The 18,822-nt window shown below is 44.5% G+C and overlaps 1 protein-coding gene across 2 annotated transcripts in view; it reads right to left on the minus strand.

The window, feature by feature from the left end:
• Positions 1 to 18,822, minus strand: part of mad1l1 (mitotic arrest deficient 1 like 1) — a 210,729-nt gene that overhangs the window by 135,361 nt on the left and 56,546 nt on the right. For both annotated transcript variants that reach the window (XM_066689196.1, XM_066689197.1), the window contains exons 12-13: positions 8,326 to 8,466; positions 4,534 to 4,590 (exon numbers count right to left, since the gene is read on the minus strand). In XM_066689196.1, coding sequence (XP_066545293.1) covers positions 4,534 to 4,590; positions 8,326 to 8,466 — 198 coding nt within the window. The remainder of the gene's footprint in view (positions 1 to 4,533; positions 4,591 to 8,325; positions 8,467 to 18,822) is intronic.

The following is an 18,822-nucleotide window of genomic DNA, read 5'->3' on the forward strand; positions in this document are numbered from 1 at the left end:
GCTATTATTTATTCACCGTTATTAGTTGTAGTAGGAGCTCTTTAGGCCTTTCAGGGAGACAGATGTCTGGAGTACAAAGGCAGGCGCTGTCGGATGAGACGCACATGAAAGCGCAGTGAAGTAGTGGATGTATCCACTCTCGCCCTGGACCGCCACGTAATTAATCCCTTATATATTATGTCACCGATGAACATTTTTCATCCCCGAATTCTACCTTTGAAACAAAAGTGAACAGATCTGCAGTTTCAAAGCCATCTGCTTACTTCTGGACTGGAGAAGATAATAACAATATTGTGCCGGCAGTGGAAACTGAAGTGGTCGTCGGAGGCAGCTTGACCACGTCCGAGTATAAAACTGATTACCTCAGACTCGATAATATACGTCTACAGCATAGACATATTACTGACTGTTCTACAAGAGCACGTTGTGAATCGGAGTAAAAGTATGGATTGTGTTATCGACTGGCCAAAGCCCAACTAATATCAAGATGAAACCATCCGATTTTCACCCTGGATGTCTTATTTTGGGAAAGAAATAAACTATTGACCGCCGTTTGGAACAGTATAGTCACGAACCGGACGCGTGGCATTGGATTACTATTAAAGTACAGCCAGATGCAACACACGATTGTGATCTATATTTTCAAATACACACCTTACTCGGGAGATAAATACATTATAGGTACATGCCACAAGGTTCACCCAGTAAGAGAAGTGAACGAATGCGCCCCGCTTCGGAATCAATACACAATTTACCCGATTTACCCGTGAATGTGGTTTTCATTGAAACGAACGAGCAAGTTTCAAAGATTGGCTCTTAGTCTTTCAGGGAAAAGAGATTAAAACTGAGAACAGGTGGAAGAGGACGATTAATAAAACGACCATGAAGTCCATCATTGCGATCGTCTTACAAATCTGGATGTGGGCGGGGCCAAAGTAAACTATCAAAGCACAGCGACGCATCACGATCTTCACATATTAGGAATGAACATCTGGCTGACAACACTCAGACTGTGCTCCCGCTGCGGGGAATAGAGGCTGTGTGCGTTTCCTCAGTTTACTGCAGCGATCACCACGCTGACATCTGCCTTACAGGTCTCATACTTTAACAGCAATCGCTTTATCACAACTGAACGGGTGGCTGATTGAAAAAGGAAGAGAAAAAAAGAAAAAAGGACGCATGCTTTGAGTTTATCTCAAGCGCTCAGGTGGGGGTAAATGAGCTCCTCTCTTCAGCCCCACCAGGCTGGTAATAGTGTGACCCCGTGAAGGCCCGGGCTTTTGACGTCTAAGAGGAATGGAGGGAAGTGAGGCGGTTAGGAAACAACAGACAAACGTCAAATGTATCTCTCCGATGTGGCAACAAAGCCATTCACAGGAAATACAAGTTTAAAGATGAGTTAATAATACCAATACTACTTCCTGGAGATGATTGGATTTGGCAGCAGTTTGATCAGCTCCTCAAAATTCAAAATGTTTGGACAGATCTGATTCAGACCAGTGTGTAAATATGTACAACATCTCTGATATAATTGACATTTTGGCTCCAGTGAAAACCTCTAGTCACAGCTCTGAAAAAGAGTGTGGTTTTCGGATTAATTATGAGCTATGAAATCACAAATTCATAAATCTGAAAATGTGTGTGAAGTAATCTCTCGGAGATCTACAGGCAGATCTGGCATGGGTTTCTTAGGGGATATGTCCTACTCAGAGAGACTGAGGACCTGAACCTTTTCACCCTGGAACAGAGGAGACTACGTGGGGACTTGATCCAAGTCTTCAAAATCATGAAAGGCCTCGACCACATCAAACCAGAGGAGCTTTTCCAGATCAGCAGGGACACACGCACCCGGGGACACAAATGGAAATTGGGCTTCAAGGCATTCAAGACAGAAAACAGGAGACACTTCTTCACACAGAGAGGCGTCACAATCTGAACAAACTCCCCAGCGATGTGGCTGAAGAGACAATTTGGGAACATTCAAAAACAGACTGGATAGGATCCTTGATCACTTAGTTATTAATGGACACCAAACGAGCACGATGGGGCGAATTGCCTCCTCTCAATTGGACACTTTCTTCTGTTCTTCTTCTGTTCTTGTATAGGAAGGTTCTAAGGGTTGGAACAGTTGGCTACTTTTCTAATATTATTAAGGAAAATCAAGGAAATTTAAGAGCTCTTTTCTCCACTGTAAGTAAACCCCCGTCTCCCTCTGTGAATCTTTCTTCTGGTTGCTTTTCCGATGCCCGTTGCCAGGAGGTTATGGATTTTTTCGTGTCAACAATATCAAGTACCTGCAATGCTGCCGATGTAAAGGCCTCTAGTGCTGGTTCTTGTCCTTGGCTAACCTCTCCAGGGTTATTGACTTCTACAATTTAAGTGTTTGCTTCTGTAAAGACATGTACTTTGGACCCTTTTCCCTCTGCTCTTTTGAAGACTCAATTTCATAACTTTGCTTCTATTCTACTACATGGTTTAAATGTGTCCTTATCCTCAGGAAAAGGCCCTGAATCTTTTAAATCTGGAATGTTCAAGTAAAACCTCGATAGCAGCATTTCTTGATCAAATCTTCAATTTTTGTCTAAGGTGCTGGAATGGGTGGTCGCCTCGCAGCAGCACATTTGATGGAAAAAAATGCCCTTTATGAAACATTTCCATCAGGTTTTAGATCTTCTCATACCACTGAGAGCTCCTATTTGTGTGTTCAATGATCTGTTGTTAAGCTGTGATTCAGGCATATGTTCTCTACTACTTTTATTGGATTTATCTGCAGCATTTACTGTCGATCATCATATTCTATTACAGCGACTGGAATTTGAAGTCTTTTTTTCTGGTTTCGGGTTACTTGACTGGTCGCGGTGGCCAGTATGTCTCCGTTTCTCCTCTAAGATTGTTAGTTTGTCTTCTGGGGTGCCACTAGGGTCTATTCTGGGTCCTGTCCTGTTTTTAATGTATATGCTCCCTCTCGAAAGACTCCTACAAACTAGAGGCATTAATTACCCTGGGTATGCTGATGTTCAAATTTGCATTTCTACAAAACCCGATTTGGCTTGGTTTCAGTGCTGGGAGAACGAGATCTGAACTTGGATGAGCAAACATTTTCTTCAACTAAATGTTAGTAAAGCGGAGGTCGTGTGTGTGGGATCTAAAAAACAAACACTCTCGCTTTCTCTTTTAAATTTGACTTTCAGAAATAACGGTTTTACCATTAGCCCCATTGTTGCAAATCTGGACTCTGAATTGCACTTTGATGAGCGCGTCAAATCTGTTTGTTAATCGTCTTTTTCCATCTAAGAGACTTTGATCCACGCTTTTATTATGTCTAGGTTAGACTCTTGTAATGCCCTCTTAGCAGGGTTTCCTAAATGTCTAATTGCAAGGCTCCAAGTAGTTCAAAATTCGGCAGCCAGAGCGACTAAATTAAACGTGACCCCCGTTGTGTCTGATCTTCATTAGCTGCCTGTTGCACAAAGAATACAACATAAACTGTATATACTGACATTTCCATGGACTCGTGCCCCCCTCTCTCAGATCTTGTACATTCTTGTGTCCCTCCGCTGAGGCAGATGTGCTCACAGGGAAGATTTTATGATGCAACTTACAGATCTCACAGTTTTGCTCACTTGGCCTCTCTCTATGGAACCCTTTACCGAGTGATACTAAAGCAATACGTACTCTATCTGTTTTCAAATCTCACTTAAAAACTTTGTTTGACCAGGCCTTTAGGTAAAAGTAGAACATTTTGTATAGTAATACAAAATAAAATGATTTTGTGTCCTTTTTTAATCTGTGCAGCGGACCAAGAAGCTTGTGTGTATATGGGGCGCTATAATACAATTCAATTGATTGATTGAATATAAATATCAGTCCAATACATTCAGCAGGGACTTCAATCCATAAAGCAAGCAAATCCATAAACATCTTTGAAAGGGCTCCGTCGCTTCAGTTTAAAAATAGCAGGCGCTTCTCACAGACGACAGGCCGAGACGCCTTCAAAGAGAACAATAATTAATGGAGGGGGAAAAAGTAAAAAAAAAAAAAAAAAAGTTGGGGGCTGGAGAAAAGATAACTGAAAATGTCATGATTCTGCTGATCGCTATCGCCCGGCATCTCGCATCAGGATGGAGATTCTCTCCTGCTTCATTATCGCCGTGTTTTTATAAGATGTACCGACTCAGCGATTCTGCTCGGACCAACTCGCCACAGGAGCTCGAGGCAAACGTTCGTTAGACGCTTTCCTTAACAGATCGCTCAACACAAACGCCACACTCTTCAATGGGAAACACATGGGCTATGAAACGGGCATTTATGTACCTGTACTCCCCATGTTTGTCCATGACTTTGTTTTTCCACAACAACACTGAAAGTGGTTTTAAATCGTCTTTAGCTTGGAGGTACTTTCTGAAACATGTTGTTTCATTTCAATTATGTCTTAAAAACAATAAAGCAACAGAAAAACAATCTCATTCCTGGGAGCTTATGTGAATAGATCCAGAACCGTGAACTGGAGCGAGAGACGGCCGGTGGACTCACCGTCTGCACCTGGAGTTTCAAAGTCCCAGCATCCTCTTGGGCTTTGGAAAGCTGACCCTGAGAGAAAGACACAAGAACAGCTGCTGTAAACGAAAGGCATTACAAAGGCCCAATTATGAACTGATGGCCTCGGAGGTGAAATAAAGTATAGCGCAGCATTTTAAGAGAGTGCTCGGGTTCTCGGAGGACCATCGGTTTTCTTTGGAACACGTTAATGGCAAAGCGTCTCCTGGCAGGTTGCGCTTCGAGCATTTAGCTGACCCGAGAAGAACAGCTGACAGGTGGAGGAAAACAAGCTAGGCTGGGGAGTCGTTGTGCAAATCGTTTCCAGTGCCGAACACGGGCCAGCAGATGCCAAAGTGCGTATTACATGAATGATAAACATTTTAAGATGCAAGGGCACGGCGTCTCAAAGTCGAATGGGCTCTAAGCCGTGGCCGAGACTCCTTAACGCTCCTGTTTTAAATTAGGCTGACAATAGAGTGCGGGATAGCTTTAGAAACGCAACAATAAGGAACAAGTCACCTTTGTGAGCACACAAGCGTAAGGATGTGTTCATTTTAATCCATTCTGAGACGAAAATAAACAACCGTTCATCTCCATCTCTGTAAAAAGGCCCGTTTTGTTCAGTTCGGTGTTTTTCGTGGCTGAAAAGCGCTGAGGAACGTGGTGTACTTTTTTCACCCGTACATGAGGAGGTCACAGAAAGCAGGTTGTCGTAATTGACCTCCTGGAGAAATGCCACCACAGACACCCATCGGAGGAGAGGTTACCGCGCCTAAAGCTAGGGGGGTTCTTTTCAATTATTTTTAACAGGACTCTTGATTCAGTCGACCACAGACTCTCCCCTGAGTAAATTAATCTGGAGGACTTCCTGCTCACCGTGTCACACACTCAGCCGCCCAGCTAGTGTGAAACCCAGGGATGGGTGTGAGTGAGGGGTGAGAGAAAGACTGTGTGTGTGTGTGTGAGAGTGAGTGACTGAGTGATTACAATTTTTTTTTTTTTACATGGACATTTATTTCATGAAACATCAGGAGTTTCTGGAGATCAAATAAATCAAATATGAAATGATTCAAGTCGTGTGATGTGAAGTCACAGAGCTGAAGACACACAGTACCAGGAAATCAATTAATCATCCCGTCTGTAAAATGCATTCCGTCTTTTTAAAAATACATTTTTTCCATACTTGCGTGTGATCGTCCCATACATGTTAATCTACACACTATGCTTTTACATTACATAAAACACTACTACTGCAATAATGAGAGCCATGAAACAGTGATAAGGCCCTAATGCACTTCCTGGTCAATTTATTCAGAAGAAGAAACACAAAGACATTTTATAATGAAAGAAAATCACCACCATCCTTGGCCGGCAATAACCACGCATTCCATTTCGTAATTACACATTCCAATTTCACCGGTACAAATCACACGCGACACGTTATTATCTCCCGCAGAGCCGCGCCCTAGACCTGCCAATGCCGGTTTGCACCCACAATATGATTGTTCCTCGAAGATGGTTTAAAATAAATAAATAAACAAACAAACAAACAGAGAAAGAAATGGGTTCAGATGCAAGACACGCCGTACGCTCACAACTGGTTCAGAGAGACGAGAGACGAAACGGAGCGTAATTCATGTCATCATTTACGAATTCTGTTTATCCACGAAGTGCGTAAAAGATAATACTCCGCGCACGTGCATTTTTAATTCGCTGGGCTCTCCTCTCACTGCCGGGTTGTGTAGTTCCTCTACACACAGGGAGTCTGGATCACAACGGGGTATATAAACCTCGCCTCGTCACCCCAAAGGCAAACGCATTACCCTCTCACGTCTCTCCTCCATCGAAACGGAGAGATCAGTCGTCAGGAAGGCCGACCGTATTCCAGCACAAGCTTTGAAGGTTATTTATTTACTCGTTGATCTATGTTCTTATTTCCTCTCTCTCCCCCCCCTCCCACAGCCAATCCTATACAAGACAAACACTCACAGATGCTGATCCAGTTTGTGTACAAAATGAAAATCGCAAATTCAGTCTGATTGACACTAATGGCTTCCGGAAGAAGAAGAATTTTAAAAAAGCCAATATTACCACACATTAAATATAAATGCGCCGTATTAAATATTGAATAGTGTTTAAAATGTAAATATTTTCCCCCACTTCCCTGGAGTTCAGTTGAGAAATCAGGAGAAGTGAGGGACTGTGGTGCTTTTTGATGTGACAATATTTGCATGATGTGTGCGGAGGGCTTGTGGATGTTTTCTTTAATGTAAATATATTTACTGCTTTCAAAAGCCCCCCACCTCCACCAACTCATATCGAAGACCTTTAATGAAATTGCCTTCAGTTTCCTGAAAGGATAGGTCACCGTATTCAGAGCAAAACCGGAATATGAGTGAATCGTGATATAGTTCAATTGAAAGCAGGTCGGCCACGTTTGGGCTCCTCTCATATTGATTTTAAAACTATATAATGAGATGCGGGTGCTGAAGAAGGAATAAAAGCCACTGCCGGGTGATAACGGTCGTCCTGGTATAGGTGAGCGCGATTTTGGAGAAAAACCCGAGAAACATCAACAAGCTTTTTGCCAGTTTCAGAGCGACAAGAAAACAGCTGACCTTTGAGGCCGGAGAGGCGCTGTCGGTTTGGGCCCAATCAAGCTGCCTGCCGGAAAAAACGGCTTCTCAGTGGAGGGGAGACTGGGATTGCAAAGTTGGGCGAGCGTTGTGAAAGTCTCATTCTGTCCAGTTACGGCAAATTAAACGCACACAAAACACACAGGAGACTTCCGAGTCCTGCATTTCAAAAGCGGCACGATCGGGTTTGTGCTTTACCGCAATCAGAAAACAGGCAAAACTCTTGACCGGTTTTGTAGACCTCCTTTAAGACGTCAGACGGTTGTGAGATAAAGATCTAAACGTCGATTTCAAACTGGATTCATTTCAGCAAGATGAGTCAGAATACAATTAAATGAATGTGATTGATCAGGAATAAAACTGATTATTACAGAACAATGTCTCTAAATCATATTTAAAGTTAGAATTACGAAACAAGGCAACAGGAAGGTGGTAGAGAAACTGATCTTCAAGTCAATCACAAAGACGGAAGCGACTCCTCCCCGTAATCCCGCAGCAGCAGGCTGTCTCCTCATTGATGTGAGGAGACCAGTGCTCAGAGCTCCTGTAAGAGCTGATTAACCATCTATCCAATTAGTTTAGTTTTTTTAAAAGGTTCACAAGTATATCGTATGACACACAAAAAGAAGAGCCTCCAAAGACAAGACTTCAGGTGTGAAAGATGCTTCACCATGAACCGTTAATTGACAGTTCTCTCTTCACCAGCATTAACGACACCACAGTCTCTCTCAGTGTGTGACGTTTTCTCTCCCGCCACGCCCAGCACCACAACTAAAGCCAGCCGGGTCCTCGGGAAGCAGACCGGTGCTTGAGGAGTGCGGCCCCCCGCTGCAGTCTCTGGGAGGTCCGCTGTGCCGCACAGCCGGAGTGCCAATCGCCTCATTCTTCCAGCGGGTTTCATTAGCGTGGATTTAATAAACCTCTCGGTGTTCGGACTATAAAGCAAGGCTCGTCCGTCAGTCAGTCTGATGCAAGCACTCGCTCCTTGAGGCCTCACTAACACGTGGAACGCACAGCTCTGGAAAAAAAGAGACCACTCCAAGTTCAGAAATCAATGTTAAGTGGTCTCTTCATTTTCTCCAGAGCTGTATTTGCTTGTATGTATGTATGTATGTATGTATTTGTTTCCCGGGTCACTCGTGGGCCGTACCTCCATCTCGACGCTGTGGGCCTGCACCTTCTGCAGCATCTCCTCCGCCTCCCTCACACGGCGCGTCAGCTGGGGCGAATACTCGCTGGCCGCCAGCTCGCTGTCGTATGACTCCAGAATGGACCGCATGCCGTCACGCTCCTGGGGGAGACGAGAACAGGGGACGATCAGGGAGAGCGGCGGCACACACGGACAAGCAGACGCACACGGACAAGCAGACGCACACGGACACACACCCAAACGCATGCAAAAACTCAAACATTTGGCAAACTTCTGTCCTTTATAAAATCGGGAGGGGGGTTATTTCAATATTTACTGAGATTATGCAGTGCTGTTGCCGACCAGGAAAATAAAAAATATACATAAATAAGAACACAGATTGTGACAAAAATGCAGCGCCTTCAACTTCAGAAACCTGCCGAATACATTTACCCTTTTAAATCAAAACGAACATTTTCTGTATAAACTGGCTTCTCCGGACCCTCGATTAACAGATTAAACCTGTGTAGGGGGCATGGGGTGGGACAGAGTCTCCTACTGGTCTAAAATTGAGTGTTTTTAAATTATTCTGATTTGCTACTTCTCCGTCTGGGGCCAACACTAACACCACACCTACCCCTCAGGGGAGCAGGCACCTCCAGTCATCCCCCGGGGGTACTGAGGGATAGACGCCATGTTTCCACCAGGCTGACACTCAAGATGGATTGCTGCCGACAAAGCGGACCTAATTAACGATTCAGATAATAATAGCTGGTGCTGATTAATACTCCACAGGTGCTTGGATCAATTAACCGCAATCTAATATCCCGATCTCTAAATGCCGTGCAGCGGATATATCTGGCAAGTGCTTTCGACGTGACGATTTGTCTTTGAGCTGCTGGTTTCTAACCGATAGCTGCCAGATTCTCCTCGTCAACGGGGAAGGTCTGGAAGAGGCGATACGAGATGATTGGTCTCCTGCAGCCTCTGAAACGCTGAAGTGCTGGAGCCGTCCAACTCTGTGCCTGCAGGACCATCCCGGAAAAGGATTTAAAGCATGACAATTGAACGTCTCAGATGGAAGATTATTATTATTTTTTTTAATTAAGAGAATGAGATGGCTCTGCCGGAGTGGGCCAGGGTGCCACAGGAACAACGCGGCAGATTGCATCACAGTGTAAATATTTCCTTACAAAATTCTCCTCGTTTTGTTTTTCTTGACAGTTTTCGGTAGCTTCTTGCCTCTGCTTAGCGAGCGTTTCTCAATGATGCACTCAAAGTCTGAAGTCTCAGGGCATCACCTATTACAGGGTACGGCACACACACAGACACACAGACACGCAGTGCCCGGACACACGTAACAATACAAAAGGTATGAACCAAAAGCAACTGATAATGGACAGTGCGTCTCATCCATCTCATTAACTCCAATTGAAATCACAAATAAAAAAGGACAGTAACTCATTCCTATTCAGAGCAATGCATCGTGGGTCAGACAATGATATGCAAATGCCTCCGTCAGGTTGTAGCTTGTTGGCTACAATTATGCATAAAAATGCAAGAGTCAGAGTCAAAGACAGAATACATTTAAAAAGAGGATCCTTCCCAGCGGAAGATGGGAGATGAAAACGACACGCAACTTCACAATTACACGTAACCTTTTCAGGCATCACAACGTAAGAGTTTGATATTTCAGCTCAAGTTCAACCGTCTTCCACAGACGCTTCACACAGACACGACGACAAAAGGCAAAATTAAAAATCAAGGTGGCTCCGTATCCGAGACCTATTGGTAAATATCTAATTTAAAGTCAATTAAACCAAAAAGAAAACCTAACCGTCCAATTTTAAACAGAGGCGATCGATAACGCTTGCAGGACCATTATCTCGGTAACACAGAAATAAAAGATAAAAATCAGTTACTGATTGAAGTTTAATGATCCATGGGAACAATTTTCGAAGACTTAATTCCTAACCATTGCACAATTCATGAAATCAATTTTTAATCAATTGTGTTTGATAATTATTCTGAAATCCATGCTCCTGGAACAGATACAGATTAAGATATCTGAATTTACAGCCACTACCACTTTCCCTGCCGATAAGACTGCCTGCAACATTACATGTGCAATTAAAAAGGGATCAGGCAATGACGCCACACATTACCGTCCCGTTTACTCTCTCTCTGTTATTAAGTATTTAAATGAGAATTAGAGCACAAGAGTTCTTACTTTGAAAAACTGACAAGTATTCACTTCCTCTGTTCGTGTTGTTTCAATCTATCCTGACAATTAGCGTCTACACTTCTCATAGCAGCACTGAAGCTTTTTCAAACAGTTCTTGTGGTGGGAGAACGAAAACAAAAAACAAAAACCGAAAACAAAATCAAGGGGAGGGAAAAAAAAATCTGTTGGGAGTTTTTATCCCTGTCCGTTGGCATTTTCCCTCAGACACGGACTGGAACGGGTCCTTCAAGCAATTACTTCCAAGACGAGACAATGCCCTATCCTTTTCCTATTATAATTCGTTTTTACTACTTTTGCTGAAATCTATCAAACAAACACAGAACACCTTACTGAAATCAGGTTCCTAGACAAAACCTGTGCTCTCAGATTACTTGGTTTCAAACACGAGCCGTTAGTCGTGGCGGGAAGCGACGGCAACGAGGGGAAGCTGTTCGTTTCTCATCACGCCAAACCCCTCCAACCTTGTCCGGGGGGAGCGCTCTATAATAATGCTGACTTGGCATTGCAGGTTCCTGCAGATTTCACAGGCGGTACAGACACTAATATTAAAGCCCTCCCTGAAACGAAAGACAGCAGACTACACTAGCGGAGTAAATAAGCCCACCGTGATATCTTGTCTTCAACTTCCTTCTATGAAAGTCAATCAACACTGTAACTCATAATAATCAAAACCAGTTCCTCAATCCCGTTTGATTTGAGACGTATTTCTGCCAGCAACTTAACACTTGAAATTTGTGTATTAGCTTCTCTGTTCTATACACAAACTTTCTCCATGCACAATACTGTATCATCTCACACACCAGATAAACAGTGCGCTATATACCAGATACACAAACATGGCTCCATGCTGCAGGAAGAACTCAGCGAATAGGTTACAGGTTCGGCATACAAAGCTGCTATTTAAAGTTATTAAACGGGGAGGAAAAGAAATTGCAGAATGTGGTGCCTATAATTCTCAGAACCTTCTTGTTAGATTAAAATTCTATTCCCCTCTCAAATCCGGCTCCTCTCTTTATTTCCCAACGGTGAGAGATGGCCATAAAAGTTTTGTAAGAAACAAGAGGTAAATCTGCTCCTGTGCCAGAGGGACTTCTAAAAACGGGCAAAATCAATACAGTAGAATCGGAGATTATGGTTTCAAATAACTAGAAAAGGCAACAATCTCAACCCGACACTCAAGAGAGGACCTGTGCTCTAAGCGTGTGGGGGCACTAGTCACCTCTCTTGAGCTGCTCGAGTCCACGGCGGCACACGGAGCTACAAGTGCCGCTCAACACCGGAGGAGTGGAGGAGTCGCACATCCGGGGATATTTTACAGAATTGGCACATAAATCCGGACCGCAATCTCCGTGCCTGTCCAGACAGGTAATCTGTACTCCTCCACCTTCAACGTCTGAGACACTTAAATCTGCGTTTGCTCTGTTAATGCACTGCAGCTTTAGACAGAAGCAGTCGTTCACACTAGCAGCCACAGCAGCTTTTTTTTTTCCTGTTGTTGCTGTTGGTTTGTTGATGTATTATTCATAATTTCAAACAAACTGCTTTATTTTATGCGGTGAAGAAAAACAATATCTTAACGGGCACTTTCTTTGGTTGGATGCCATTTACATTTTTCCAGTCCTGTATGATTTTCTACGGTTTAAAAATTATTCTAATCAACTAATTAATGATAATAAAAAATAAAACCAATAACACCCTCCTTCACCGAATGCTTCCCCCCCCATTCTTGATTTACCCGGTTGATAAACCACGCGCATTGCGCATTACTGTAGCCATTAAAATGTGTAAATTCAGACGTGATTAAAATTCAACAGCGTTTGCAAGAAATCTACAGATAATGAATCAAGCGCCTGATCAAAATAAATTCACTGTAATGTGTCAGGTGATCACGGCACAATTTGCATACAATACTAAAGTCAATGCAAATAACTATGTATTCCCCTTTGATATCGAGAAAACATCGAGTTCCTGCTCGAGCCTGGCTCCTGACCGACTGTCTCGTCAAGAAAGATATCGCTGCTCTAGAGGCAGTTCAGAGGAGAGCAACCAGACTTATTCCAGGTCTGAAGGGAATGTCCTACTGAGAGACTGAGGACCTGAACCTTTTCACCCTGGAACAGAGGAGACTACGTGGGGACTTGATCCAAGTCTTCAAAATCATGAAAGGCATCGACCACATCAAACCAGAGGAGCTTTTCCAGATCAGCAGGGACACACGCACCCGGGACACAAATGGAAATTGGGCTTCAAGGCATTCAAGACAGAAAACAGGAGACACTTCTTCACACAGAGAGGCGTCACAATCTGAACAAACTCCCCAGCGATGTGGCTGAAGAGACAATTTGGGAACATTCAGAAACAGACTGGATAGGATCCTTGATCACTCAGTTATTAATGGACACCAGACGAGCATGATGGGGCGAATGGGCTCCTCTCGATTGGACACTGTCTTATGTTCTTATGATCTTGTGGCTGAGAAATTAATATTGAGAAACAAAACAAAAACTAGACACAGCCCATGCCGTCCGTCTCTGCCTCAGGAAGACACCACAGGATTCACTCCCCTCTTCCCTGTTGATTTCACACCAGAAAGGAAACACGTCTCAATGAGATACAAAGTCAACAAGACGACACCGCCTTAATTCAATAAACACAGCGCCTGAACTGTGTTGCGTGTTTCTTTGTTATTTTAGTTGTGAATTATTAAAGCACGCTCACATCAGTTAGGGATGATCGTTGCCGTTATTGAAATAATACTGCGGGAATCTCCTGGGGAAACGGCACAGCGCTTAACAAACACAAGGCGGCCGGCTTTCTTCCTGAAGGATACCTCGACTCCGTCCCCCCTGCCGCGCTCATTTGCATATTCCATTTGCAAGACAGAATTACTCAATTAGCCCGTCTTTGTCTCGGCGTCCCCCTCGCCGCACGGTGATGAATGACAACACGCCATTAACACTGTCAGAGCGCCAGAGCCGGGAGAGGGCCTGCTCGGGGATGAGCGTTGGGGAAGCGAGAGGAAAGCAATGGATCAACACTTATTTATTTATTTATTTATTTAAAAGCCAATTGGTCCTTAATTGCGGCACTGAATGGCTAGGAATTAAATCAGTCAGCAACTTGGGAGTCGACTCTGATGAACTCTGAAATTAAAACCATGCAGTTGGGAGAGAGATTTATTTGGTATCGCTGACAACCGCACACAGTAAACTATAAATCCTGTCGTAATTTGCCGCTGTGATGTTAAAAGGGTAATTTTCCGCGCGAGGAATGTCTGCTGTACATCACCGCAATTAAAGACAAAAGTAAGTTTTGAGGAGAAAAGTCAACACATGAGACCCAGGGCAGTTGGGCGAGCTGGCACCACACACAGCCTCACACAGGAGTGCGGCCCGGTGATTATGGCAACTCTGCAAAATTAAGTCCCCAGATTTCCAGTTCGCAAAGCCAGATAGACACAGACCTCGGCAGCCGAGACACTGGCACTGAAAGTCTGAAACAAGATGGATTATTGTGCTACATGAAAACGGAGCACGAAAAGCTGAGGGTTTTGACTCTGTATGAAGATATAAATCGTTTTTCTGTCGGTAAGTTGCTTCTCAGTAAGTGAAAGTGTAATATTCGATAACCAGAAAGAAACATCAACAATAGCAACAGCAACCCACGAGCGTCTCCAGATCTCAGCCATCAGGACACGCATTGCAAGAAAGGAACCTCTATCCACCGATTACCGTGACAGCATGTCTTCTGCACACTGACAATACGCACAATGCGTCTCGATCAGTTCTGTGTTAATTTCTTCTTTAACCTCTGAAACAGACTCCCTTCACAATGTGCAGATATTATATAAAGGCAGTCTGAGCACCCCCCCCACAGCAGAACGCCATATGGCTGAACAGAAAAACCTGCGGATACCTGGGAAGACGGCACACCGGGGCAGCGCCTGCATAACAACCCAGCGAGCGAATCGTATGACACAGGCGGCGGAGATGAAGGGTGCGATCCGTCCCCAGGTCTGATCTTGCTGTGATCATCGCTGTAGCGTCACTAAACCTACTCATGTTCTTTGTCTTTCTTTCAAACACTCATGAGCACTAATAGACGTTTTCTGAAAACTCAACGAGAACGGACACGGCGGCATAAGGCAGCGCTAAACCCTGAGGTTTTAAAAATCATCATCATCATCATCATAATCAAATAACTCACATTCACAGAAGGGAACAAATCCACTTAGGGAATTCACTTGGATTTTACACAAACGAGTGAAAACGTGACACGGGCGACAAAAAAAAAAAAAAGTGAAAACCTTATCAGCAGCCCAAATATATGCAGAGCACAGTGCTGCAAATTTTCAATTTCAGCGACAAGTGTAAACTGCTTATGCCTCCGTATTAGACAAGATTTTCTAATAACCTACAGTAAGCTGAAACTCCCTCCATTTTATCACACAGATGGCAAAAGGAGGCATTAGAAAGCAACATTGTGTGTGTTCGCTTTGATACATTTTTAAATTGCTCTTCTTATTATGCAGCACAATTCCCTATTATTATAATACATCCGAGCTGTCACCCTCCTCGTCTGCTCTCACACGGCTCCGGCATTAGCATGTAAATAGCAAGTGGATCCCAGGGTCTGACAGGGAGGAACATCCCTTTAATTAACTCTAATCCGCTTTAAACCTGCAATGCAATCTGTTTCGACAGTCTGCTACATGCGGCTCCGCGGTGCCCCGCCAACCCCGGACCAGATGGAGAAACTCACAACTTGAAAAGTGACCACTTAAGAAGCGCCGGGGAGGTCTGGATGGGAAGGGAGGGCTTCCCGAGGCTTTCCATACACGCATGTGGTCCGGTCGCGGCTCACAGAGGGTGTGCCATCCCGACCGACAGTAAGAGCTGGAAAAGCAGTTTGAATGCAGGACTGCTGGTGCCGAGTGTGTCCCGTTACCATCGCTCTTTGAAATAATATGTATACACCGATCAGCCATAACATTATGACCACCTGCCTAATACTTTGTAGGTCCCCCTTTTGCCACCAAAACAGCCCTGACCCGTCGAGGCATGGACTCCACTAGACCTCTGAAGGTGTGCTGTGGTATCTGGCACCAAGACGTTAGCAGCAGATCCTTTATGCCCTTAAGTTGCGAGGTGGGGCCTCTATGGATCGGACTTGTTTGTCCAGCACATCCCACAGATGCTCGATTGGATTGAGATCTGGGGAATTTGGAGGCCAAGTCAACACCTTGAACTGGTGATTCATCAGACCAGGCCACCTTCTTCCATTGCTCCGTGGTCCAGTTCTGATGCTCACGTGCCCATTGTAGGCGCTTTTGGCAGTGGACAGGGCTCAGCATGGGAGCCCTGACTGGTCTGTGGCTACGCAGCCCCAGACGCAACAAACTGCGATGCACTGTGTGTTCTGACACCTTTCTATCAGAACCAGCATTCACTTTTTCAGCAATTTGAGCTACAGTAGCTCGTCTGTTGGATCGGACCACACGGGCCAGCCTTCGCTCCCCACGTGCATCAATGAGCCTTGGCCGCCCATGACCCTGTCGCCGGTTCACCGGTTTTCCTACTGACCACTGCAGACCGGGAACACCCCACAAGAGCTGCAGTTCTGGAGATGCTCTGACCCAGTCGTCTAGCCATCACAATGTGGCCCTTGTCAGAGTCGCTCAGATCCTTATGCTGCCCATTTCTCCTGCTTCTAACACATCAACTTTGAGGACAAAATGTTCACTTGCTGCCTAATATATCCCACCCACTGACAGGTGCCACGATAACGAGATTATCAGTGTTATTCACTTCACCTGTCAGTGGTCATAATGTTATGGCTGATAGGTGTATGTACATACATGGATGAATATAGCTGGCTAGAACTAACAAAACCAATCTGTACAAATGACACTCAAGTGCAGAGAAGGACGGGAACAGAGATGTTTGGGGTCATTGTCTTTTGGCTGCACAGCTGACCCACCTGATATTTATCCTCTCTGAAGCATGGGGTTACACTGAAAAGTTACTTGAATGATTGTGTCGAGTGTGACAGGCGCCTCTTCAGGCCCTCCATTCCCCAGTCCGAACATGCCCTGCACTTATGGATATTAAAGAGCTGTGAGTTTGATATCGCCGGCACAGTGTCATTGTTTTTGCTTGCATTGCTCATTTCACACAAAGGTCACCGAGATCTGCAGCTCAAAACTGCTGCCTTAAGCTATTTTATTTCCTCTCCCACAAATGGAATTTGTCGCAAGTTTATCTTAATAAAAATCTTGGAATTTAAGGAAGATAAAAGTCTAATTTGGTTTCCATTATTTTTGAGCAAAATTGCTTTTAGGTCAATTACACAAGCCCCTCTGGAGATGATAAAGCGGGAGTTTGGGTCGGGTATTGGTCCCCTAACCATTAAAACGTCATTTTGATTATTTGGAAAACAAGGCGTTGGTTATAACCGGGTGAAACGCAGTGGTGGACGAGCTTGTGAGCAGTGCCAGGTCTCCTCTCCGTGTGATACGACAGCAGGGCGAACAGAGCCGGGACCTCTGCTACGTGGGACAGAGTATGTTGTATGTGCAGCTAGCCCATGATGCATCAGTGTGCGCTCGCAGCCTCTACCAGGATCACATTACACTACAGAGATGACAATTTAGCTTCAATTGGATACCGAAAAACTATAGCACCACTTGATGTCTCCCTAATTATAGTTTTGTTCTTGTAATGAAAATAAAAATATAATTTGCCTACTGAGGCAAAATTATAGTTCAAAACTTACATGACAAACATTCATTTTTTGCTTATCCCTTTATTCTAGTTAATTAGGGAATTATTTCTTCACTAATGTGTGCACTTAGGCAGTAATGCATTGTTTATGTGGAAGTGCCTTCGCTTAAATATTATCTATCATAAACGAAACACTTAAAAAACAGCCTACGTGCCCCGCATACACAAACCACGCCGCAATTAAACAAAGCCAGTCGAGATACAGAAACCATCTTGTGTCCATATTAGTGTCTGAACTGCAATGTCTCAAACACGAGTTCAATCAAAAACTAACCACATTCAGCATCGGTACCGGCAACATAACAGAAAGCTTTTACGGATCAAAGCAGATCAATCAAAACAGACAGCGTCGGTGCCTTGAAATAAAGAACTTCAAATCTAAATGAAGGACAGCATAGATTAGGCACGGGTAATAAATAGGCTGAATGGCGAGAGAAAAACCCAGGGCCTCGATCTCTCACCACAGAAAGTCACTTTAAAGTCCATCAGGGACACTTCCTCGGTGGACTGGGACTGTCAATCGTTCTTATATGCAAACAGGAAGTTACTAAAGTTTTAATCAGCACAGATGGAGTCCATGTTAGAATTAATAGTTTAATGCCAGAAAAAGGAGGTAAAGCAGGTATTTTGAATGTCCTGTGTGAGGACCCTGTCAGGGATACAGGTATCTGCCCCGATTCAGGAACAGAAACTGGGAGTCTAGCGTCAGCGAAGCTGCAAGAAGGGATTACCAGCTCGGCCTACATGCTCCAGGACCGGGGCGGGCAACCCACACCAAAGGAAGGGGAAATCAATTAGATCTGAGAGCCGAGCCGGCCGCGTGCGCAGCGCCCTCACCTGAGGAGAGGCCAGATTGGAAATGTCATGTTTGATGGTCACAAAGCGACTTCCAGTTGGCAGGGAGATGACAGGAGCGGATTTCAAAGAGATTGCACGTCCGCAGCGCTGGCAGGAATTCAGCACAAACACCGGATGGGCATTCACAGAGTCGTGGGGCGGTCTCTGAGCATCTCAACCGTCCCGTGGGAGTGTGAGATTTAGTAGGTTTTGAATATATTTATTTATAGGTGGAGAGGCAATGATAATAGGAATCAGAACTGCCGTGTGACTGACATTAACAGGTATGATTTAATCTGCAAGACTTCTTAAATCAAGCCCTGAAACTATGATGAAAGGGAATGTCCAACACCAATCTAGATTCAAATAAACGCTTTGGACTGTGACCTCACAACTCGGAGGCATAGTGGCAACATAGTGGCAACACGGTTTTAAAATTAACTGAACGTTTACATTACAGAGATGAGACAATACCAAGTACTGCAGAGTGTGCGACGAATGGTGTCACCCATTCCTGCACGTCTCCTCTGTAACCCGTCTCTGAGCGGGTCAGGCCCGGGATGCCCGGTGAGATTAATCTGGGCCTCCTGGGCTCAAGCCCTTTCACGTCCGGACAGAAAAATCAAACCTTGGGTCGTCGAGGCAGGAACTTGG

Source organism: Amia ocellicauda, chromosome 17 (assembly GCF_036373705.1).
Source record: "Amia ocellicauda isolate fAmiCal2 chromosome 17, fAmiCal2.hap1, whole genome shotgun sequence".
NCBI classification, from domain to species: domain Eukaryota; kingdom Metazoa; phylum Chordata; class Actinopteri; order Amiiformes; family Amiidae; genus Amia; species Amia ocellicauda.